Below are 25,572 nucleotides of genomic sequence, written 5' to 3'. Positions count from 1 at the left end.
GTGATAGTATCAACTTTCCTATTATTTAATTATGGTGAGCTGGAGACTAATCCAATAAATTTATGGGTAAATGAAAATTCAAATGTATTCCAAGAAAAACAATATTATGATGAGCATTTTGGGCCATTTTATAGAACAGAACAAATATTTGTTGTGAATGAGACAGGGCCAGTAATGTCATATGATACAATGAAATGGTGGTTTGAGGTTGAGCATCATATTACTAACAATTTAATTAGTGACGAAAAAATCTCTTTCCAAGATATATGTTTTAAGCCTAATGGGGATGCGTGTGTCATTGAATCATATTCTCAATACTTTCATGGTATTCTTCCTGATGAATCCACCTGGGAATATGAATTACAAACTTGTTCTGATACTCCAGTTATGTGTTTACCGGATTTCCAGCAGCCATTAAAAAAAAACATGTTATTCAGCAGTGATGATGTCCTTAATTCTAATGCCTTTGTAGTGACATTATTATTAGATAATCATACTCAATCGGCCAATTTATGGGAAGAAAAGTTAGAAACCTACCTATTGAATATAACAGTTCCAGAAGGTCTGAGATTAAGTTTCAATACTGAAATTTCTATAGAAAGAGAGTTGAAAGGTAATAATGACATATTAATTATATGCATCTCTTACTTTATGATGTTTTTTTATGCTTCTTGGGCGCTAAAGAGAAAATGGGGTGAAAATAGACTTCTATTGGGTTTGACAGGTATTTTGATAATTCTATCATCGTTGATTTGTGCTTCGGGTATATTGAGTTTCTTCTCGATAAAATCTACCTTGATTATTGCAGAAGTCATTCCATTCTTAATATTAGCAATTGGTATCGATAATATATTCTTAATAACTAACGAATTTGATAGGGTTTCGGCAGTTTATAAAAAATACACTATTGATCAAAGGATAATATTAGCAGTTCAAAGGATTGCCCCATCAATTTTTATTTCAATGGTGGCTCAATGTGGTTGTTTTTTTATTGCTTCGGTGGTCAGTATGCCAGCTGTTCATAATTTTGCATTGTATTCAGCAGTGGCATTATTGTGCAACTTTGTACTACAATTGACTACATATATTTCAATTCTTTCACTTTATGAAAAGAAATACGGTGTAACATCTTTACCGGATGAAGTTGATGATCAATCGAATAGTAGAATTTTCAATGGATACTTCAACTTGATTTCAAAAAAGAGAAAATTATTGGGTGTTTTTGCCTCATGGAGTTTACTCTCTTTGGTATTTATACCGATGATAAAACTTGGATTGGACCAGAAAATGGCTATTCCTCAGGATTCATATCTTATTGACTATTTCAATGATGTATATGAATATTTAAAGGTTGGTCCGCCAGTTTATTTTGTTGTTAAGGACTTAGATTTGACCAAAAAAGAAAATCAGAAAGAATTATGCGGCAAATTCACCACTTGCAACAAGAACTCTTTGGCTAATGTATTTGAAATGGAAAGGGAGAGGTCTACCATAACTGAACCTTTGGCAAATTGGTACGATGATTTTATGACGTTTTTAAATCCTGAACTGGACACCTGTTGCAGAGTAAAAAAAGGAACTACAGAAACTTGTCCTCCAGAATTCTCTCCAAGACTATGTGAAACTTGCTTCAAAGATAAAGATTGGGATTATGATATGACGGGATTCCCAGAAGGAAATGATTTTATGAAATATTTTAAGATTTGGATTGAGTCTCCAAGTGATCCTTGTCCATTGGGTGGTAAAGCTCCATATTCTCATGCCGTATCTTATAATGATAGCACGATAATATCTTCTGTTTTTAGAAGTGCCCATAAACCATTGACCAACCAACAAGATTTTATTGATGCTTATATCGATGCTGACAGAGTTGCATCGTCATTTGATAATTTGGACGTATTTGCATACTCGCCTATTTATATTTACTTTGCCCAATACAAAGGCATGATTGAATTGACGCTTAAATTATTGAGTAGTGCAATACTATTCGTGTTTATAACATCAACACTTTTATTTGGATCTTTATCTACTGCTGCTGCACTGTCTTTAACAATTATTATGATTTTAATTGATATTGGGGGACTGATGAAGCTTTTTAAAATTGATTTGAACGCAGTATCGTTAGTTAACTTGGTAATATGTGTTGGTTTATCCGTCGAATTTTGTATTCATATTACACGAGCATTTACTATGATACCAAAAGGTATCAAGAACGATAGAGATTCTCGTATCAGACACGCAATGCTAACTGTTGGGAAGTCTGTATTCACAGGAATAACAATAACCAAATTGATAGGTGTATCGATCTTAGCATTTGCACAATCACAAATATTTCAAGTGTTCTATTTCAGAATGTGGCTAGCATTGATTTTTGTAGCCGCTATACATGCATTAATATTTTTGCCAGTATTATTATCAATGATTGGTGGCACCGCATATATAGATAATCTTGCCAATGAAAATACAGTTTCCTCACGGTAACTTTTACCATTAATTAAATGATTATAATCATGTATATCATTAAATACATATATTCAAAACTTATTATTCCATTGCCATAGCTTTTCTCACTTCATCTACCCCATCTATCTTTTAAGTTTCAGATCATATTAAATTATTGCTTTTCCATGCAATGAAATATTGCTATTAAATTTTAAAAGCGAAATTTCAAGAAAAGGTATATTGATGTTGAGATTTGATAATTATAAAAAATATTGGATACTATATCTGATAAACAGAAATTTGGCTAATTTCTACCAGAAGTGATTATATTTCGTTAAGCTTAGCCCTCTCATATACATAGATATTGATATATATTTATATATATTGGGTTTTACAAATAAAATTCTTATGTATGAACGTGCTAAATAGAGTTGGAAATGCATTGGCAAAGAATACTTTGAAATCTGATGTACTTAAGAAGGAGCTAGTTTTACCTGAATATTTTACCAACACGAACAGTATTAAGGATCATTCAATTAGGGAAGTAAAGAGTTGCATTACTAGGGATTGTTCCAAAAATGAATATGTTCGTAAAAATATTAATTTAGTAGGACACAATTCTAATTTCCAAAAGAAGATGATACAAGAATACCTATCGCCATTATCAGCATTGCCTTTGAAAAGACATGATATTAACAATGATTATAATGTTTCTCAAATTCAGTCTCTCAAGACATATTTAAATGCAATGAAACAGAAAGAAGATCCTAGTGCCACAGTATTTAAAATCTCTAAACGATTTGTCAGTGATATGATAGCATCATTAATAAAATGCACACCTAAATCAATGGCAATTGTAGAGGATCACCATACAAAATTTGCATATAAACCTTTCACATTTGATGAAGTCCCACGTATACCAGATTTTGAAGTATACCCTCAACAATTTGCTCCATATATTGGTCTTTTAACACATACTAAATTTTTATATAGGAATTCTTCGAAAACTAATGGTATAATACCAAAAATACTGAGGAACTTGATGCATCCTGGAAACGTTAAAACTCTACATTTAAGGTCTGCTAATACATTTAATGACCTTATTTATTTCTTTGGTGGGAAGTCTGACTTTGCTACCTGTAGAGAATTATTCGTACAGATGAAGTCTGAAGGAATTTCACCAAATACTAGGACATATAACTTAATGCTTCGTATAGCATTAAAATATTCCAGTATTCAAAATGGTAATATACCTTCATCCTCTGTATTATTCTATTTAAAAAATATGAAACAAAATAATGTTGATGCTGATCATGTCACCTGGGCAACTTGCTATAATTTCCTTCAAGATGATATTTCAAGAGATATATTTATTGAACAAATGAAGGCTAGAAATATACCAATTCACACAAATTTTTTATATTCAGTTCTAAGAAGTGGAAATTACTCATGTGCTGAATCTTTGAATTTCTTAACGAAAAATTCCATTCCAATTAATTATAAAATACTTGATCTATGTGTCAATAAATTGATTCAAGAGGATAAGGTTGGAATCGCTTGGGAATTATTAAATTTTACGATGTGTAGAAAACCTAACGTTAAAATTAATGCTTCAGTAATTAACAGATTCATTAGATTATTTGCATCAAAAGGAAGAATTGACCTTGCACTAATGACATATAATAAATATATGAAACAGTCTGGTATTTTGCCTGATACGAATACCTTTGAAATGCTATTTAAGTCATTAGTTAACAATGGATACACAAAACATTTTATGTACACACTACAATATCTGAAGGACTTGAAAGAAGTAAATGGCCTAGGTAAGTATAAGACTTATTGGGTCGTGAAAAGTAATTCTATTGCGGAGTTTAATTGTAAAGTTGAGATAGTTGACTCAAAAATGGCTGGAATTAAAACTAGATTGGATAATTTAAGCTGGCCTAAGACTGGATATACAGATAATGTGTGGTTCATTAGTGATGCAGACACTAGAAAAAGTTTAAGACTCCTAGGCTGTATTCCTGGGAGCTTTAAAAAAAAACAATCGAAAGTGACGGAAACATCAAACTCAACCTCTGAAGTATCTATTAAGAAACAACAATACAGAGATAGAATAAAGAAAATAGCACTCCAAAATTCGTTCATTAATAGAATTGATTATGCAAAGGGTTGGTATGAATCTTTAAGAAATGAATTAACGAAAAGAAAAATTATTTAGTAATTCAATGGTTAAATATTTTAAGCATCTTGATTTAAGAGACTTTCCAAGAAAAAGGGCTAAAAATCATTTAATTGATGAGTAGAAGTGTAGGGAAAGAAAAAAGTCATTTGATAGAAATAAATATAAAATTTTTTGTAAATAGTTATGTATCTATCACATCCATAATGAAACTAATATTCGGATTACAAGAATATGGGATTAAATTATATCCGTAACAATTATATTATAAAAGAATTAATTATCGATAATACAAGGTAAAATGAATGACAAAACGTCTGATGGAATTAATTGGTAAATAATATCATAAAATCAACTTATGTTATTTTTTGTTTATTTAGAAGCAACCTCATGTTCTTCATGTTCTTCATGATCTTCATGGACTTCTTGTTCCTCGGTTTCACTGACCCATTCTTGACCTTCTTCTTCAATGTCATGCTCATGGCTTTCATCGTCAACAATTTCACCGTAAACATCGTCAGCAGTTTGATAGAAAGATAAAGTTGGCTTAACAACAGCGACATCTAAAGTCCATGCTTCCAATGCAGTTTCTGCATCCATAATAATTTGCTTTGAAGCTTCGTAACCATCATAAGCTGGTCTTGATTCACCTGGAGTAACTGGAGAGTCGTCTAATAATTCTAATAAAGCCTTACCATAACCAGCAATTAAGGCAAACTTTTCAGCCAATTCTCTCAAAGCATCGAATTGGTAATTGAAAGAAGCCTTCAATTTTTCTCTAGTAATATTTGATAATTGAGCCTCTGCAACCAATGACTCTGCTTCGGCACGAACCAACTCTTGCTCCAAGACAGGGATCTTTCCAGATTGAGGATCTCTGTACTTCAGGTTAGCAATTTGGTCAGTAATCTTTTCTTTACGGTCTCTTGATGGTTGGACAGAAGCTTCAATATCTCTAATAGATTTCAAAGTTACACGGTATTGGTCATATTTATCAATGAATTGATCTTGTAATTCACCTAATTCGAAAAGTAAGACACCTAATTTGTCAGTAACATCGGAAACATCATCGTCGTTGTCATAACCCCAAACAGATAATTGTCTGGCAGCAGCACGACGTTCGTAAGCAACCAATTCCATAGCCTTCAAAACACCTTTTTCCATCTTAATCATTTGGGATAGTTTTCTAGACAATTCAGGGCCAAAACTACCAGCAGTGCTCTTTCTAAAGGTAGAAGCGATTGAGCTCTTACCAAAGAATTTTGACTTGGTGGAAGCAGATGGTGGTGGTGGAGATTGGATTTGAGCAGCAGTTGGTGCCCTTTGGTTTCTTAAAGAATAAGTTCTGTTCATTGTATAACTAGTTTATTATATGATAATTTTTAATTTTGTTTTATTTTTCTTTGAATTGGATTGACGTAATTTTTATTAATTATTATAGTATTCTTTCTATAGATAATGAAATAATAACAGAATGTCCAAATTTCCAAATTGCAATAAAAATAATTCTTTAAAAAAAAATGACACGATATCTATATTTCCTTTTGGTAGGCAAAAGTCAACTATATGTGATACGAGAGATTGGAAATTGAGTTTAGTTTATAAATTCAATCTTAAATATTGTAAAATATCTACTAATAAGTGAAAAGTTTTTAAACAACAAATATGAATTGAAAGGAAAAAGTATTATTCTACTAAAACCGTTCAATTGATTGTAGGGAGTTAATTTGAAGATGATCAGATAAATTATCCAGGTTTATATATAAAAAATTGAAAATCAAATAAATTGAATGTAGTGACAAATCAAACAAGGATAGGCGTTAGAAGGGAAAAAACCCGAAATTTGGCTATCATAATTGCAAATTAGTTGTTTACATTAATTGAATAAAATTCCTTAATCTTTTGGCAGTATTAATCATGTAGACAGCACTCCCAAAGTAAAATAAAGTAAATTGTAATGAAATGAAATATGGTAAAATAATAATAATGATATGATAATAAAGCTAACAACTAACAAGACTTGTACTAGAGAGTAGTGAAAAACCAACACTGTCTGCAATAGACAGACAGAGAGAGTGTGAGTGTGTGTCTTCCTATCTATATAAACAAAGAAGAGTATGGCTTCTCCATACCATCCTTAAGAAGAATATAAATAATGTATGTAATTCAACAGATGAGTGTGGCAAAAGCATCTTTTTTTACAGTGTCTAACAATACAACTAAGCTCATCATAACTTCTTAATTATTTATTATATTGTTGTTGTGTTGTGTTGTGTTGTCGTTGTTGTTAATTATTTTTATGCTTTCTCTTTTAGCTTCTTCATGCAGCTCTCTCTTTACTTATCTTTGACCTTGGGACGATGTATGTTCTCTCACACTCTCACTTCAAACTTCTATTCCCCCCCCCCTCGCACTCCCACTCCCACTCCCACTGCCCTCCCCCGCTCACTCTCATTATTATTATTATTATCATCATCACCACCACCATTTTTTTCCTCTTTCACCGTACCTACCCACCTGGCAGAGCCCTCAGAGTATATAGCTGTAGTTTATATTGCTAAGATTGGCAATATACAAACTAACTTAACTTAACTTAAGATGTTTAGACTAAATTCGTCATCATCCCACTTAATCTTGGCTACCTTTTTACTATCCTTTACAAGCATCTTTCGTGTCTTTCTGATTATCTCGGTGAAGAATGGTAGTAGCAGATGCAGTTGGTTGCTTTCGAAATCGAAATCGAAATCGTAGTCAAACCATACCATACCATACCGTACCGTACCGAACCGAACCGAACCGAACCAGCTTAAGTTCGAACTGTAGCAACAAAGCCTGTCGGACAGAACAAGAACAAGAACAAGAACAAGAACAAGAAGAACAGTATTATTATTTATTATTCACCCTCTTTCTCTTTTTCTTTAATTATGTTCCCACAAAACAAAGTAACAAAACAACGTAGCACATGTTCGAATCCAAGGTTTTTTAAATCGGCCCCTTATTTTTATTAACAATTTCTCTGTTTTCTCTGTTTTCTCTGTTTTTTCTTTTTCATTTTTTTTTATTTGCTAATTTCTTCCTTCTCATGTTGATGTTCACCAAGCATTGTCGTAGGTAGCATCACATCACACATGTTTAAGGAAAAACAGGAAAACTTCAACTAAATATTCTATGGTAGTCACAGAATTTATGCTTTATTTTCTCTGGGAACAATTTATAAAAAGGGAAAAGGGAAAAGGGAAAAGGGAAAGCCGGAAACAACGTCTTTCTTCTTATTTTGAAAATAAGAAGAAAAAAATATAATCACAATCACAATCACAACCACAATCATATCATATCATATCATACCATACCATACCATACCATATACATCACATCACATCGCATCGCATCGCAATCAAAACAACTTAATCAGATAACTAACTCTCTGTGACTGTAATAAAATATTAACAAACTTCTTCTATTCATCTTTTGTTACGATACCATTCACCGGTAATTGTTATTTGGTTAACTTCTCGATTAACGACGTAACTCGGTGTCAATAATTGAAGTTGACATTAAGCATTTCTAAGTCTGTCTCTTCGTAATAACAAAATAGCCAAAGTTCTCGCTATGGAATAAATAGTAATGGCATCGTGTTTTCACGTTTGTTCCTCTTGCTACTTTATTTTACTTTCAATTGGATTTCTTTTGTTCCATGCCATGGTCGTTCCTTAAGCCCTCCTCCTCCATGTTTCCACCAAACTCAATACTGGACTCCCAAAAAGAAAAAAGGAAATGGATTGTAAGTAAAAAAACATAAAAAATAAAAAAAGAAAACCTTACGTTTGTATGCCTATGAGTATGCGTATCTCTCTTTTCTCGAAATAAAAAAATGAGTGTTGTTGCCGTTCTATTCTTTTATCCTAAAACGGACATGTCGCGAGACAATTGCACTTTTTTCTGTAATCATCATGAATTTAACGGAAGAAATATTGAATTAGAGGTTTCTTTGTGGGGGGGGGGGGATACGGAAAGGAAAATTGAAGACAGCGAAACTTTCTGTTTCGATTAGCCTAAGCTAAATTTGCTAGTTTAAATAATCTCCCATTATGATGAAATGATAATATAAAAAATATATAATCAAAAATAATTGTAACTGGTAAAAATGTGGAGGGGCAATAGGGAAGAGTTAAATAATCGAATCCGATACTTTCTTTTACCACTGCTCCCTTTCTTTTTTGCATATTGTTCTTGTTCATCTATCCTTATGACAGTGTTCTTTAATAAGATTTGTTTGTACGTGGAAAACCAAAAATTAGCCAAAGTTTATCACCTAATATCTTACATCCATATTAGGATAAATAGAGACAAAGTTAATTGATTCTGATTCAATGAAAATTAATATCTACCTCTTACATCTTAATTTTAGCTATTTTAGTCCAAGTTTTTTGGTGTTTCATTGATTATCTCTCTAATGTCAAAATTGTTTTTTAAAGGATAACTAAGAGGGTGAAGAAGCTGCCATATATATTTTAATTCAAATTTAGTACTATTTTTATCTTCTTTTCTTTTATGACCCTTGGCACTATACCATCGATTGATAGTTCGTCCCAGGAAGAATTAGATGATAAATACATATAGATATGTATATATAGATATATGATAATGCCAACATATGACTAAGATCAAAAACAAATTGTTCGAATTTTTCCGAACAGAAAAGGACAAAAAAGTTAAAATTACTATTCTCTCCAATCTTTTATTTCCACTAATATGCTCAAGTAACCAATACAACCGCTTTAGTATTCTATTTTTATTCAAAAGTACACTCTTCGTAAGATTATATTAAGGTACAATTATCTAAATTCAGGTAACCGATGACACCAAAATTACTCTTTAATTAAAGTGGCATCAGTTACAACGGATTCTCTTCTAAACCTTCTTTGATTAGGATAATGTGTATTGATCCACTCAGTAGATGAAAAAAATGAAAGTGCATTTTACAAGCCTCACATCGTCTGTAATAAGTATTTCAGTATTTTATAATATTGATCACTATTTCTAAAATCTAATTTATTATCAGAATTTAATGAACAGTAACGACTATACCAAATTCAAATTAGAAGGTTCAGAGCATGCAGTTGAAGATCATTTGAGATACCTGCGTCTTTCTCTGATATTTGGTTGGCATTAATGAAGATCAGAATCTCTTAATCTTATCAACTTAACTGATTCTTATAAATAAAAATCTTAAAACCATTAAACTAAAAAGCATAAAATTATGTTCATTTATTACCATAGGAGATGTACTAAATTATTATATTCATCTTGAATTTAATCAGAAATGGGATTTAGTTGGTTATAATGATTTCATACTGAACCCTTGGCAATCCAGGATGGATCCCAAAAGAGTATTTCCTTTCCAGCTTGGTTATCAATCCATAATAACCCATTAGCTACCATCTCTTCCAAAATTGCCTTACTTCTAACTTGCTTCCAATTAAGATTTGCTTGTAATAATGACATACTAGCGAAACCTAATATTGAACATACTTCAAGTATTTTAGTTTGGTCACCAGTTAATTCATTCGGTACACTTCTTAAGAATTTCTTTCCCCGTATTTCGAATGTTTCAAAGCCACCATTCAGGTCTTTCATCATTAATATTGATTTTTCTAAATCATTCCTTCCAACATTACGACCTTTAAAGTATTCCTTCTCCAATTCTTCAAAGGAAATTACACCACCATTCATATCCTTAGTTTGTCTACAGATCTCTATCACTTTAACACATATTTCATAATAAAAGTCATTAATATTGAATAAATGTTTGTCTTTATCAAAGAGTGAAAGAGCATCAATTCCAATTGATGAACACATTTGTATAAATTTTGATCTAAACTCAGGGTTTGCCTTGATTTCATTATTGTGAAATTTAGCAAATTCAACTAACTTATCCTGAAATACCTCTAATTGATACTTTAATTCGACATTTTGTTTTTCCAGTGTTCCGGTTGTAATGCCTTCAAATCTACTGGTTTTATCTTCATCAAATGCAGCTAAACCAAACTTACTCATCGCACTCTGAATGGTCTAACTCTTACAAAATACCCTTAAAATTATACCTATAAGTAGTCTCTATACACCAACAAAACTAGTATAAATTACTTGATTAACAACAAATAGGATTCAATATCTTCGATCTTCAGATAATATAAATTTAATTTGATGTAGAGTTAAGTAATGAAATGAATGCTACTAATAAGTTAATAAACCATATTGTGGCTAAAATCCTTCACATTTAAATATGTAAACTCAACTTGAAAAATTCGGAGTAAAATTAATCAGGTGATATATTTTATAAATTTTTATATTTTTTAATATATTTTCAATAACCTTTTACAATTTAAATATATAATTCATTATTATTTAGATTTTTATTTTACTTCCGAACCAAGTTTCTAAGTTGGTTCTTAAGAGCGTTTATTAAACCAGGGTGGTCAAGATTCTATAAGCTTCTTGTGATCGATTATAATATAGCAATTGATTCGGTAAAGCAGTAATTGTATTTTTGTATATTCTCATATTGCTATTATCTTTAAGATTCACACCAAAGATACATATTTTGGTGCCCATTGATATGCGTACATTTAAAATTGTAGTTATAAAATATTAGTATCAATATTATATATATTATATACTTCAATTAATAAGAATGGCATATATTTAAACCTCCGCTAAAAGGAGCAAACATGATACAGTGAGCATAAAATATAGTTCAGATTAAAGATAACAAATGTAAATTTCTGGAAGAAGTTTGGGTGTTACTTAATATTATAATACAATTTCAAGAACTAGAAAAGATGTCGCTATATTCGAAGTTAAATTAGAAGACAGGTTACCAGAGCTTACAGCACTAGTGGTCGAATAATCTAATTCAAGTTATTTTGAACAATAATACTAAAAGACTACGTTTAATGAGCTTATATAATCCAAAAATGTAAAAAATACTTTCATTAAAAGGAGACACCAGGTCTATCTGTGTTTATTGAGAGAAAAGTAACAGATATAAACCAATTACCAGAGTTCAAGTGTTAATATATCTTTATTTTATCTTTCCTGTCCTCTGCCTAAGCTTCTTTATTATGGTGACGATGGTATGTACCTTATCTTTTCCCTATAAAACTAATAACCATCGGCTGTTAAAGCTAACCAACCCTTCTTGTTTAAATATATGAAGTAAATTTGACCGAGTATTGATAAATATAGAGAGAGTTGCTAATTCAGTTAGATTCCTTCTTGCATAAAATCGTGGGGAGTGAAAGACAAAAAGAAAAAATTTAACATTAAAGAAGGATTAGAGATAGTCATCATCGCTTCCTCCCATGATCTTTTATTTTTCAATTCCAGAGTTGCATAGTTTTCAGGAATTACCTTAGAATAAGAAATGACTTGAATCAAAACTATGGATAAAACTCATACAGCACATGAATATATTTGTGATAGAACTTCTTGCAAGCCATTCATTATCATTAATAAAGGAGCATAACGATTACAACAATAACAGTAACTTAGGTTGGCACATGTATAATGTTGTCATTAAGAATAACAAATCAAATAGTCATCATCTAAAGGGAAGAATGGGGTAATGGATGGAATATTATCATCGAAAGGATTTAATCTGAATTAGATGATGATAAAGCTGACCAATAATAATTTAATTAACGTAGAATATAGTTTTAGCCATTTTGAGATTATATTTTTAGTATTACAGTTAAAGTGTTGGTCGATAGAAACGATTATTCAATTCACAAGTGTAATCAATAGTTTGTAAAAATGGGAATCCTTTTCCTTAAAACTGGAGTTTCAAAAATATCTGTAATTAGATTATTATATTTCGCAAGTCTGTATGTCTCTCTACTTGGACCTTTATTTTAATCATTGAGGTCATTCATTAAATTTTTATAAAGGTTCTTTTATGAACTAGAATTATCATTATTTAAGACAATAGCATTTGTAATATTTGATAAGATTGTTAGTTTTATGTTCAGAAGTAGATAGCAATAAACAGTCTGTTATATTCCTTGGTATTTATTATAGAAATATTATTGATCTCCTAAACTTGGTTTTATAAAGAAGCTCATAAGAAACAAGAAGAGTAAAGGGATTAAATTCAAAACATATCTTAAATAGAAATATCTAACATACAATGATAAGGCCAACAAGAATTTTAAAATTTAATGAATCAAAATTGCTAAGAATTCAAAGCCTTGATTTGAAGTCTACAATGGTAAATTTGATTCCTAAGAGAAGGGCAGAATTGTTGGAGATTAGAAAAAATTATCAAAATCTCAAGGTTGATGATATCACCATTGGTTCTATAATTGGTGGTATGAGAGGTAACCGATCCTTATTATGGCAAAGTACATCCTTGGACCCAGAAACAGGAATTAAATTTCAAGGTTATACTATCCAAGAATGTCAAGATTTATTACCAAGTGTCAGCAATAAGGGAAAAAAGGAAAACTTTCTTCCAGAGTCCATCCTATGGTTACTAATGACCGGTGAAATTCCGACTCAACAACAAGCTGATAATTTATCTAAAGAATTGGCAACAAGAGGTACTAAGTTGCCAGAATATACAATCAAAATCATGAATGACCTCCCAAAAAATATGCATCCAATGACACAATTAGCTATTGGATTGGCATCCATGAATAAAAGCTCTATCTTTGGGGAAAAATATCAAGAAGGATCTATTGGTAAAAATGACTTTTGGGAGTACATTTTTGAAGATGTTTTAAACTTGATCGCAGCTTTACCTCAGTTAACTGGTAAAATTTACTCCAATATAACGAATAATGGAGAACCTTTGGGTAAATTTAATGAAAATAAAGATTGGAGTTATAACATCTGCTCATTATTAGGTATGACAAATAGTAATGATTCCTTAAATACCTGTAATTTCAATGATTCTCAATCAAATGATTTCATAAATTTAATGAGACTTTACACCGGTATTCATGTTGATCATGAAGGAGGTAATGTCTCGGCACATACTACACATTTAGTTGGGAGTGCTTTGTCAGATCCATATTTAAGTTATTCTTCTGGTATAATGGGTTTAGCTGGGCCACTTCATGGGTTAGCAGCACAAGAAGTAGTTAGATTTTTAATTCAAATGAATAAAGAGATATCATCTCCAAACAACGAAGCAGAAATTGAAGAATATCTATGGAAAACATTGAATTCTAATAAAGTTATTCCAGGCTATGGACATGCAGTATTGAGAAGACCTGATCCAAGATTCACAGCAATGCTTGATTTTGTAAAGGCAAGACCAACAGAATTTTCAAATGATCCAAATGTAACACTAATGAAAAACTTGTCTGATATAACTCCAAAAGTATTATTAGAGCATGGCAAGACTAAAAATCCATTCCCAAACGTTGATTCAGCATCGGGTATCTTATTTTATCATTATGGATTAAAAGAACTATTATTTTTTACAGTTATATTTGGTTGCTCAAGATCAATGGGTCCATTGACTCAGCTAGTATGGGATCGTATTTATGGTCTACCAATTGAAAGACCAAAAAGTTTAGATATTCAACAAATCAAAAATATTTGCAAGAAGACTTCCTCTGTATAGTTTTCCTTTCTCTTATTTTTTTGAACAATATTATCTAGTATAATTTGTCCAACTACATAAGGTGAACTGTATAAAAATGGTAAACAGTACATATATATTTGTATAAATATATATATATTATTGCTTTTTAAAATTAGTTTCATTTTAAGTCATGTTAATAGAGATTAAGATTTATTTTTTTGATTGCTATCACTAACTTTAACTCAACTAAACATAAAATTGTAACTTCATTTTGGTTCTTCAAAAGAGAAGGAAAAAATTTACAAAGATAAATCTAGCTCTAACTCCATATCAAAACCTTGATTTTAGTGACAATTATCATATATGGTCGTCTATAATAATAAAGTGAACTATATTATTGTAGATATGTGTATTTTACAAATCAACCGGTTTAAAGGAACAAAACAATCTCCTTGTGCATCATTATCAAGCCTTTAACTTAATGAATAAGGCATACATTCTTCTAAGCAATATAGACAAACAGCCAGTCTACCCTCTGGGGTTTTAGGTAGTAAGCCATATGTCTTAATCGTTTCGTTGGTAAGAACAAACACATATTAAATGGATATTATAATAAATATATTATGAGATCGGTTCTTATAGGAAGAATGAGGAAAGATCATGACTAGATTATTAAATACAAACCTTGCCTTTTGACTGTCTCTGTCTCTGTATCTACCTTCTCATCAACCTCAACCTCAACTAGATGATAGAGAACGAGGGTGGAAGGGGGTGTGGATATGCAAGCAAGTTTCTTACCTTTAAGATGGATGACACTCTTGATATTATTTTTACTCTTTTTAGCCCCATGCTGTAATCTTGTTAATCGACATTATTAACTATGTAACCTCCATATAGGCTCAGTTCAATAAAATCATCGGTTAGATACTGTAATGATGTCTAGTTTTAATGGTTATTCCGTTCCACAAGTAAAATAAGGTGAGATAGGTAGATAGATAGATATAGATAGATGATGACGGTAGCTCATCCTATTAAATTAATCTTAAACGGAAAAAGGAAATCGAAATCGGTGTTTCTCTTGTGACGACGATAAATAAAATGAATATATGAAATAAAATGAATGAACATATGAATAATTGAGAAAGGTCATTGACTGACTACTACTTCTTCTTCTTTTTGTATCAATCGAAAAAAGCAAGTAAATGATTGATTGTAGAGGATTGTGATTGATGGAAGAGTAATCCACCAAATTCTTCAAGTTTATATAAAAGGGATAACTCTTCTTATGATTTGATCTTGTCATTATAATATTAGTTATAGTGATGGTATGTATGATTCTATATAGTTAAGGGAATTTTAATAGCCGGGATTTATATCTTGCTATTTTACTTTTCTCTTTTTGTCCTTTGAAGTGGTAACGTAAGAAATTGGCAATAAGCTTATCATCATATAACACTACTACTACTACTACTACTACTACTACTTCTTCTTATAGTGGTTTGACTGATAGATTGATTGTATTTCATTTAATTTTATTATTACTATTATTATATCTGAAAAGTCATGATTGACTTATTGAAGACAAGAATTAACGTTTTAAGTAAGATCTCAAAGAATCAAAGAACTGTTTCAAATATCATATTTAAACACACAATGTCAAGCTCTTCTCCTATCAATAGTTCTAATGAAAGACCGAAAACTGATACTGTAATCAGTGAAATATCAGATTATGTTATGGATAAAAAAATCAATTCATCTTTGGCATTTGAAACTGCAAAATTATGCTTTATCGATGCTTTAGGTTGTGGTTTAGCTGCTTTAAAATTCGATCAAGCAGTTAAAATTATTAAACCAATTGTCCCAGGAACTATTGTACCAAATGGTACAAGGGTTATTGGTACAAATCTAATTTACGATCCTGTAAGAGGTGCTTTTGCAAATGGTTCTTTAATTCGTTGGTTAGATTACAATGACTGTTGGCTTGCTGCTGAATGGGGCCATCCTTCTGATAATTTGGGTGGTATCATCTCTGTCGCTGATTATCTAACTAGATTATATAAATCGTCAGATGGCGAAGAAGGTCGTTTATTCACTATCAATGACGTTTTAGAATGTATGATCAAAGCTCATGAAATACAAGGTGTCATTGCTTTGGATAATTCCTTTAATAAAGTTGGTTTGGATCATGTCATTTTGGTTAAAGTTGCAACAACTGCAGTTGTTGCAAAAATGCTAGGTTTGACTAAAGATCAATGTGAAGAAGCTATCTCTCAAGCATTTGTAGACGGCCAATCTTTAAGAACTTATCGTCATGCCCCAAACACTGGTTCAAGAAAGTCATGGGCTGCTGGTGATGCTGTCTCCAGAGCTGTCAATATCGCTTATTTGGTTAAAAATGCAAATGTAGGTAATATCCCATCTGTCTTAACTGCGAAAACCTGGGGTTTCTATGACGTTTTATTCAAAGGTAAGCCATTCGTCTTTAACCAGAGATCATTCTATGATTCGTATGTTATGGAAAATATTCTGTTCAAAATTTCCTTCCCAGCCGAATTTCATGCTCAAACAGCCGTGGAGGCCTCTATGAAGGTTCATCAACAGTTGAAAGACATGGGTAAAACTTACGCTGACATTAAATCGGTTAGAATTAGAACCCAAAATGCAGCCGTCAGAATAATCGACAAAAGTGGCCCATTATACAATTATGCTGATAGAGATCATTGTATTCAATATATGGTTGCTATTCCTCTGATCCATGGCAGATTAACAGCTGATGATTACTCTGACGGGATTGCCGAAAACCCAGCAATCGATGAGCTAAGAGCTAAGATGTATTGTGTAGAGGATGAAAACTTTACTCAAGATTACCATGACCCAGAGAAGAGATCTATTGGTAATGCATTGTTGGTAGAGCTAAACGATGGTACTGTCTTAGATGAGGTAGAAGTTGAATATCCTGTCGGTCACAGATTTAGAAGAGACGAAGGTATCCCATTATTAATGAAAAAGTTCGAGAGACACTTGAGTGAACATTTTGAAAATAACAAAGATCATGTCAACAAAATCTTAGAAGTTACTAAAGACAAAGATTTCCTAAACATGGATGTCGATAAATATATCGATCTGTATGTTAACCAATGATCTTGAAAACTACGGATACTTCTGTTATCTATTTAATGATTATTTCTTTCTGTGGCAGTATAAAATCATTCATCCATCCTTTTCTTCCATATGTATACAAATATATCTAAAAGTTTAATATATTCATTTCCTTGCCCTCTCAATTCTATTGTTTATTCTTAAAAGGAAAAGAAGCATAATTATTCTAAACTTGGGTTATAAAGAAGAGTTTAGATATCTTTGTAGGTCTTCGTAGTACTACAGAGAGATCATTATTCAGAATTCGATTCTGTTAATGGCAAAGGTTACCTATTCTTGATGTTTTTAAAAAATTTTCAACCTTTTTTTAAGCAGCGATTAAATTTGATAAAATTTCAAAAATAAAACAGTATGGGCAAATAAATTAAAGCAGATAAAGAAGAGAACTGTTTACTTATATAGTCAAGTTTAAAGGAATTGATAATATCTGTTATTGGTGAAATATCAATATATATAGATACTCGAAAATTGATTATCTATTTTGAGAAGTTTTGTAGACCATCAGAATTAGTTGTCTTTTTTGAGTTTCCTAAAAGATGAGTTTTACGACGAATAATGATCATGCATTCGACAGGTTAAAGGACAAAGATTATACAAACAGCTCCTCAAAAGTCCTCAATGATTTAGTTGAAACTTCTAAAAATTTGCCTAACGATAGTTCTGAGTTTGAATCCATTCAGTTGAGCATTAATGAAATCAGGAAAAGAGCCTCTGGTTTGAGAAAAGATAAAGAAGCGAAACAAATCGACCATACCAAGGCTCATTATTTATTGGCCGGTAGTGGCATCTCTGTTGAAGATGTAGATAATTCAATCAAGAGCTTACAATCTATACATATAATAGAACATCATGTTCCCAATAAGCAATTAGAAGGTGAATTAGATAACTATTTGAGACTTAAGAAAGATGAAAATATTATATCATCTATAGAGAAACTTCTATCAACAGCTTCAAAGGATTTTGATTCATTTGTTAGCCAAAACTTGAACTTAGATTGGGAACAACATAAAGATGAGGTTAGAGAAAACTTTGGTATCTTAGTTAAAAGAAAGAATATGGATTCTTATAAATCTGGATCCAGATCTGTAACACCCGCTGTTCCAAAATGGGGCGGGAACAATAACAGTATCTTAGATAGCTCTAGTGGATTTAGATTAAATGTGAATGAGAATTACCTATTGAGAGATAAATTTGAAAGATACGCTAAAATTATTCATGCATTCAACAATGCAAGACAAGTAAGAAGAGATTTCCCATTGGTAAATGAAATCATATCAATGTTGAACAGTTCTGGAGACTCAAAGAATAGACAGATTATGGAGTCATGGTATGTTCTAAGAGATATTTGTACCTCTAAAGTGGATGATGTTGTTATAAGAAGCAGACTATATTTAGAGAAACAATTTATGGAATACATAGATGATCTTTATAAGAAAAACCCAAATGAAGGCCTACCAACTAATATCAACAAGGTCAAGTCATTTATTGATTATAAGCTAAAGAAATCAGACAACACATGGGTATTAAATAATCTAACAATAGTAAATGGGATTCCAATCTGGGCATTGATGTTCTTTTTATTAAGGGCAGGTTTGACCCAGGAGGCATTAGAGGTTGCTTATAACAACAAGTCTAGTTTTAAGAAGGTTGAACAATCTTTTCTGGTTTATTTTAAAGCTTATATCACTTCAAGCGATCGTAAACTTCCAGCCGAGTTTGCTGCAAAATTACATATTGAATATAACCAACATATTAAGAGTTCATTGGATGGTGATCCGTTCAGATTAGCCGTTTATAAAATGATAGGTAGATGTGATCTTTCCCGCAAGAATATCTCTGCTGTAACATTAAGTTTAGAAGATTGGTTATGGTATCATTTTATGTTGATTAAGAACGATGTTTCAGACAATGATCCGGTTTATGAAAGGTACACTCTTGAGGATTTCCAAAACATTATTTCATCATATGGAGAATCAAGATTTTCTAACCTTTATTTACAAGTTTTGTTGTTAAGTGGCATGTATGAATTAGCAGTTCAGCATGCTTATTCTATAAGTGAAATTGATGGAATCCATTTTTCCATTGCGTTGGCAAATTCTAGGTTACTAAATATAACATGCACTCCCATAAACTGCCAACCCAACCAAATAGTTGTAATGAACGGTATCAAGTGTGAAATCAACTTTGCTGCTCTACTAGGGAATTACATCAGATCATTCAAACATTCTGATCCAAGAATTGCAGCCGAATATTTAATTTTAATAGGCTTGACGGATAGTGAAGAACAAATATCTATCTGTCACGAGGCTATTAGAGAGTTGGTGTTGGAAACCAAGGAGTTTACAATTCTGTTAGGTAAAATTAATAGAGATGGTACTAGAATTCCTGGTGTTTTGGAAGAGAGACAGCCGTTGTTGCATTTGAAGGATGAAAAACAATTCTTGCATAAAATTACCGAGCAAGCTGCCTTGAGAGCTGATGAGGACGGCCGAGTTAACGATAGTTTATTGCTTTACCAATTATCTGAAGAATTTGATGTAGTGATTACTATTGTCAACGACTTATTGGGTGACCTATTGAGTAGCACTGATTTAGATCAGCCATTATTTGGAATTGCAGATAATCCAGAAACTAATTATATTTTGATGGCAGACAGATTGATGCAAATTTATACAGATAACTTAGAGATATCCAAGAAGGTCCATACCAAGAACAAGGAAACATGTTTATTATTGTTAAGAATTGCTGATGCTAGAAGGACGTACACAGCCCAGCAATGGCAAAATACATTGAGCCAAATTGAAGAATTAGACTTAATTCCTTTCACTAACGAAGTTGAAGCAAGGAGACAAGCACAAAACCTAATGAGTTTGGAGAAAAATTTGGTGAAGAATATTCCAAATCTATTGATGATGACAATGACATGTATCTCTAAAATTATTCAAGATTTGAATGAAAGCACTTTCCAATCAATAACAAAGACCCAACAAATAGAATCCTTGAAAAAAGTTGCCAGAAATTGTATGGTTTATGCTGGTATGATTCAATATAAGATGCCAAGAGAAACTTACAGTTCATTGATCAGACTGGACATAGCGTTGTAGCATTAAATATGTTTTTAATTAAAAATATATAGATAAATAAATTAATTACGTCAAATTATTTTTTTACCTATTTTTATGTTTTCCACTGATCTCTGAAGTAAAGCTTTTATAATCGATTTGATGTATCTATAGTTACGTATTATTACTCTTCTTTTCCATCATTTTCTTTCGATGTTCAGAATAATCTGGTTGCACTTCGTATGCATTAGGTGCACTATCTGTATTGTCCCTCAATTTGCGACGTCTCCTCTCTACTCTTCTTTTCCTTCTCTCATCGAAACCCAGATCTTTATCGTTTTCAGACTCTGATGATGAAGAGGATGAGGATTCTGGTGGTTCTTCGTGTTGATGGTCAGACGTACATCCTTCTTCATCCTCATCTTGTGGATGGTATATACAGCATATTTTTGTCTTCTTTTTATTCATATTCTCATTATCTATAACATCTGTACCCCATCTTACGTCATGCCTGCTAGGTTGATCCCTTGAAGCTCGAAGCTGAAGCACAGGAGGAAGCACCTCTATAGTAGTGGTTTGTGTACTAGATATCTCTTCCTGTTGATTCTGCATTCCTTATGGTATCTATCTAATTTATCTAGTATGCAGTTGCTCTTTGTTAATGTGAGTTCTGCTATGGCTCTTTAATACCTTGATATAGTAGAAACTGGTATATGATAGCACTGCTAATGTTGTAACAATTGTTGTGGTAGTTACTGATTTAGCAGAAATACGGTCTGGTAATTCCTTAGCATTGTTAAAAATGTCTTACCCATCTGTTATAGTTAAAGAACAAAGGGCTTGATTTGTCATTCCCTTTCTCTTTGTTCTTGTAAATTCGTACCATGTGATTTATATTAACGTCATTTTAAAGGGTAAAATTCTAACGTAGGGTAACTTTCAATATTTTTTTGTCAAAGCAAGCCATGTGACAGCGGCTAATTTTAAGATAAAAAGGATTCAATCTGATCAGCAGAATGAAAACCACACACATATACACATACATATACACAAAAGATATGTATATATGGATATAACATAGCTTAAGCCTCTGTTAGATTGTAAACCCTGCCTAAATAACAGCATCACAAACAAGTAAATAGGTGAAGTGAAGAGGATGATAACTCACTTATTAAAATACATTATTTGTATAATCTCCTTTGGAATCTTGGGATAATTTAAATCGATAGTTTTCTTTTATTTTAAAACGACCAACACTGCAAATGATTTATTTTTAAAAATAGGAACAGTCTTCATCCAATTCAGCAAATTTGAGTGAACTTATTTGCTATCTTCCATATCAATGAAATAGCATCCATAATTTAAGTTACACCTTACCTTAATCGATCCTTAGTAAACATAAATGTCAAATGGGGATGAAATTTGTGATCGGCGATGCTAGTGTTAATTTTAATCCAGTGATAAGAAATAGAGATAGAAATAGAAACAGGATTGATGAGTTGAAATAATTTTTTTTCAATTGACATTCGAGTGAACAGTTTAATGGAAATAAATATTGCTTGTAATATAAGTTTATATATACATGCTCCTTTTACGTGCATGTTGGTGTTGCTAATTGGAAATTTGGCTCAATGTCGTGTATTTGACCTCAGTGGGAGAGGGAATAATCTTGAATGGAAAGATAGGACCTTCATCATGAGATATTGATATATATTAAATGCAGGTATAGTAGATTTTAAGATATGGTGATGAGCATTTATAAGTATGACTGTCATCCATCATATTATTGTAGACCAAATGGAAAGAAATATCAGTATGTTTAAAGCATTTCATATTTTCGTTGCTAGTGATCTGATGTACTAGAGTAATAAGGCTAACTACATCACTTAAGGTTAAAAGTCCATATAGCGACTACTTCTTATTTCAATTGCTAAATAAGAGCTGGCTAATGGACCTGTATGACGTTTAATTTGTAAATTTGTAATTGTCAAGGTATCGAAATATTGATTCTCGGTTCATCTATATATTTATCTAGTGTTTGAATTTTTTTCCTATGGTATTACCAGATTCTAATGAACTGATATTATGCAAAGAATTCTATGAAATATTAGTTGCAAATAATGAAAAATCTACAAAGTTAACAATTGCTCCTAACCAACAAGGAATTGATACTAATTATTATATTGCAGCTGATCCAACTGGCGTAGAAATTATCTGTTTTAAATCCACCTTTTTCAAGATATTCAAAGAAGCTCATCATTACCTTAGAGATAGCGAAAATTGGCATAAGAATCCTAAACCTATTGGCATCTTTTATGCCACAATTGGTCTTCTTTTAACAACTCCGGAGAATAAAACTATACTGAATATTCATGAGGAAATATTTTGGGATGAACTGGAAAATAATTCATTCCAATTATCGCATATTGTACAAAACGAAATTATTCTCATCGAAAGGCTCCTTACTGCATCCAATAATAAATTAAATAAATCTTCATCATTATGGAGCTATTATAAAAAACTTTATTCTATTTTAAAAACTGATAATATGGATTCCTTCAACATATCCCAAACGATTTTGTATTCAGGAAGAAGACATATCTCGAATTATTACTGTTGGAATGCAAGTCGCTGGTTCTTTGACATTTGTGAGAAAGAAGTGAAATCAAATCTTTATTTAAATGCCAAAGAATATTGTTTTGCTAACGTTAGTGATTGCTCTTCATGGAGTGCTTTATCATACTATATATGTCAAAATCAGTTACAAAACCAAACCAATTATGAAGAATATGAACGAATTTTATCAATGCATAGTATTAAGCCAAGTGGCCAACTCAAAAAACATTTTCCTATTATATGTAACGTTGAAACCTTTCTCGATGAACTGATAAATTTTATCGATAAAGTCCAGTTGAAAGATTGGCCGCCATTCTTATGCTTAATAACAATATTCGAAAATTATAAATATATATCGTCTTTAAGCATCATTACAAAATGGGAAAAGGAATTAAAAGAATTTGAAGAAAAGCATGGTGTTATAAATTTAGTTAGGTTACATCCTATCATTCCAAATGCTTTATTAGGAGACGCAATAATGGATAACCTCTTCCTCCACTTGGGTTCCAAAAAAAGAGCTATAAACAGTTTGAAACGAAATATAAAAGCTAATAATAAAAAAGATTGATATAGTTATTGAGTCGTTATAGTTTACCCCTAAACTTGATGGTTCCTATATAAATGATAGTTAAATATTTATACATACCTCAATATTGCATTCTAGTCCCCATGAATTTTAACAACAGTTATTCAGTCTAGATTACATATTCACACATTATGTTCCTTTTTTTGTATTTCATGTTTCTTATAAGCTGGAATGGAAAACTTTTCAGTAAATTGTTGACCAGGTAAAATTGGAACAAGCTCCAAAATATTTCTAATCTGGTCTTCATGGCTAGCATTTTCAGGTATGTGTTTGAAGATCATCCAATCTACATCTTCACCAGGTTTGGACTTTCTGAATAATTTAGGATGAAATTCGACACCATCTTCGACACGCTTCTTAGCTAGTTCTCTCTGGTAATTTTCAATTTGATACTTTTCTTCTGTTGCTACCTTATGATCACGTTGAGCAAGAGCATCAGTGACCTTCTTCCATAGTCTTCTTGATTCATAATCACCTTGTTCATTTAATGGACGTACTAAAGGTTTTAGTGGTGAACTTTTGTGGGTGTCAAATAATACTGTCTTCTTTGAATGCTTTTCTTTTAGATATTTAATATACATGATATCATTCCATTTACCTGAAATCTCACAGATGGACTTGCCTGAATAATCTTTGATAACACCTTCAATTGCATCATAAGTACCTGAAATAAACCCCTTTGTTTTAAACTCAATATCAGCTTGATAGGTTGGACCTTTAATAATCATATGATCGCCTAATTCAACTCTCATTTTACCGAATAAAATACCTCTAGCATAAACATTTGGTTGAGATAATGTATATCTTTCAGGGTTACCCTTGGAATCTTTGATATCCAAAAATTGTAACTGAGTTAAACCTTCCATCATTGCAGCAGACGAATTACCCAAAAATCTAGATTTTGGAATACACACACCATCAACTCTAATATTAGATTCGGGAATCATGTAGAAATAGGCTGATTCAGGTGGATGATGGCTGGTTTGTTCAGAAATATAAAATGCCTGCTGTTTATTTGGTAAATTCCAATAAGCAGTAAAGTGTTCACCCAGAACTGGATTCAATGGTTTCTTGACGGCTTTTGGAGCAATGTGCCAACCAGCGAGATACCAAGCACAAACTTTCACAAATCTTTCTAGTGGGTCTTTTTCATCATGAGCTGCTAGTAACACATCAGGGAATTGTAATTGATTTGTGATTCTTTCTAACATAGATTTTTTTTCAAGAATGAACGTTGGTAATGTAATTCTTGATAAGTCGGAACCAGGTCTCAATTGGGAGATAATATTTAAAATGATGTTTTGACCTGATTCATCTTCTTCATCTATATCGTCAGTATCCATGGCATTGTTGTCATTCTTAGAGAGGTTTGCTGAGCTATTGTTATGTGACTTTTCAGATATCTCATCTCTAGAGCCCCCTTTTTTTATTTTTAAGGCGGTTGACATTTTGCTTTGCTTAGTCTATAAATAGTTATTGCTGGAACCCTAATTATCTAGCACTTAATTTGCAATTAAACCAAATAATAGATTAGGTATGAAGATATATCAAAATTGAGGAAATTGGAAATAGATTTAGTTTTAAACTAGCTCTAAAAACTTAAAAGCTAATAATATGAATATTTGAAATATCACTTCGACAAAAAATTAATAACTTTTGTTGAGTTCTTTTTCAATTTTTTTTTTTTTTTGGCTTTAAAATTCCCTGAATAATAACTTCCTTTTTTTCAACCTGTTAATAAGGAAAGCTGGAAATTATTTCAGAAACAAAAATTACGGGGCTTGATTGTTTGAACAACGTTGTTCTCTCTCTGCAAGAACAATCTCACCTGCAAAAAAAGTCACAGCCAGTCGCCCAATGCAAACCGTAGCAAAGCTAACCTAAATTCAGTACAGCAAAAAAACTACTCAACAGGCGGAAAAAAATAACA

The 25,572-nt window shown here is 31.7% G+C and overlaps 10 protein-coding genes across 10 annotated transcripts; 6 read left to right on the top strand and 4 right to left on the bottom strand.

Annotated features, from left to right (window-relative positions):
• On the top strand, positions 1-2,481 carry NCR1 (sphingolipid transporter; the record flags this gene model as incomplete). The annotated part of the gene is made up of 1 exon (XM_001642570.1): positions 1-2,481. A coding segment is annotated over one exon (2,481 nt), but the record flags the coding sequence as incomplete, so codon positions are not given.
• A 373-nt stretch (positions 2,482-2,854) lies between these two features.
• AEP3 (Aep3p) lies at positions 2,855-4,666 on the top strand (the record flags this gene model as incomplete). The annotated part of the gene is made up of 1 exon (XM_001642569.1): positions 2,855-4,666. The coding sequence occupies one exon, from the start codon at positions 2,855-2,857 to the stop codon at positions 4,664-4,666; it is 1,812 nt and encodes a 603-aa protein (XP_001642619.1).
• Positions 4,667-4,999: 333 nt separating this feature from the next.
• Positions 5,000-5,980, bottom strand: LSP1 (lipid-binding protein LSP1; the record flags this gene model as incomplete). Its single annotated transcript, XM_001642568.1, has 1 exon — positions 5,000-5,980. The coding sequence occupies one exon, from the start codon at positions 5,978-5,980 to the stop codon at positions 5,000-5,002; it is 981 nt and encodes a 326-aa protein (XP_001642618.1).
• A 3,996-nt stretch (positions 5,981-9,976) lies between these two features.
• SNF8 (ESCRT-II subunit protein SNF8) lies at positions 9,977-10,684 on the bottom strand (the record flags this gene model as incomplete). Its single annotated transcript, XM_001642567.1, has 1 exon — positions 9,977-10,684. The coding sequence occupies one exon, from the start codon at positions 10,682-10,684 to the stop codon at positions 9,977-9,979; it is 708 nt and encodes a 235-aa protein (XP_001642617.1).
• A 2,131-nt stretch (positions 10,685-12,815) lies between these two features.
• CIT3 (citrate (Si)-synthase CIT3) lies at positions 12,816-14,258 on the top strand (the record flags this gene model as incomplete). Its single annotated transcript, XM_001642566.1, has 1 exon — positions 12,816-14,258. The coding sequence occupies one exon, from the start codon at positions 12,816-12,818 to the stop codon at positions 14,256-14,258; it is 1,443 nt and encodes a 480-aa protein (XP_001642616.1).
• A 1,524-nt stretch (positions 14,259-15,782) lies between these two features.
• Positions 15,783-17,360, top strand: PDH1 (putative 2-methylcitrate dehydratase; the record flags this gene model as incomplete). Its single annotated transcript, XM_001642565.1, has 1 exon — positions 15,783-17,360. The coding sequence occupies one exon, from the start codon at positions 15,783-15,785 to the stop codon at positions 17,358-17,360; it is 1,578 nt and encodes a 525-aa protein (XP_001642615.1).
• Positions 17,361-17,914: 554 nt separating this feature from the next.
• On the top strand, positions 17,915-20,482 carry Kpol_354p4 (uncharacterized protein; the record flags this gene model as incomplete). The annotated part of the gene is made up of 1 exon (XM_001642564.1): positions 17,915-20,482. The coding sequence occupies one exon, from the start codon at positions 17,915-17,917 to the stop codon at positions 20,480-20,482; it is 2,568 nt and encodes an 855-aa protein (XP_001642614.1).
• Positions 20,483-20,614: 132 nt separating this feature from the next.
• On the bottom strand, positions 20,615-21,052 carry Kpol_354p3 (PPP1R11/YPI1 family protein; the record flags this gene model as incomplete). The annotated part of the gene is made up of 1 exon (XM_001642563.1): positions 20,615-21,052. One exon carries the CDS (start codon positions 21,050-21,052, stop codon positions 20,615-20,617), a length of 438 nt encoding a protein of 145 aa, XP_001642613.1.
• Positions 21,053-22,493: 1,441 nt separating this feature from the next.
• On the top strand, positions 22,494-23,624 carry ECM9 (Ecm9p; the record flags this gene model as incomplete). Its single annotated transcript, XM_001642562.1, has 1 exon — positions 22,494-23,624. The coding sequence occupies one exon, from the start codon at positions 22,494-22,496 to the stop codon at positions 23,622-23,624; it is 1,131 nt and encodes a 376-aa protein (XP_001642612.1).
• Positions 23,625-23,764: 140 nt separating this feature from the next.
• Kpol_354p1 (OSBP family protein) lies at positions 23,765-25,090 on the bottom strand (the record flags this gene model as incomplete). The annotated part of the gene is made up of 1 exon (XM_001642561.1): positions 23,765-25,090. The coding sequence occupies one exon, from the start codon at positions 25,088-25,090 to the stop codon at positions 23,765-23,767; it is 1,326 nt and encodes a 441-aa protein (XP_001642611.1).
• Positions 25,091-25,572: the final 482 nt, after the last annotated feature.

Source organism: Vanderwaltozyma polyspora, genomic scaffold (genome assembly GCF_000150035.1).
Source record: "Vanderwaltozyma polyspora DSM 70294 KpolScaffold354 genomic scaffold, whole genome shotgun sequence".
Lineage (NCBI taxonomy): Eukaryota > Fungi > Ascomycota > Saccharomycetes > Saccharomycetales > Saccharomycetaceae > Vanderwaltozyma > Vanderwaltozyma polyspora.
Note: the sequence above shows the minus strand (reverse complement) of the source record. Positions and strands in the feature narration are given on the sequence as shown.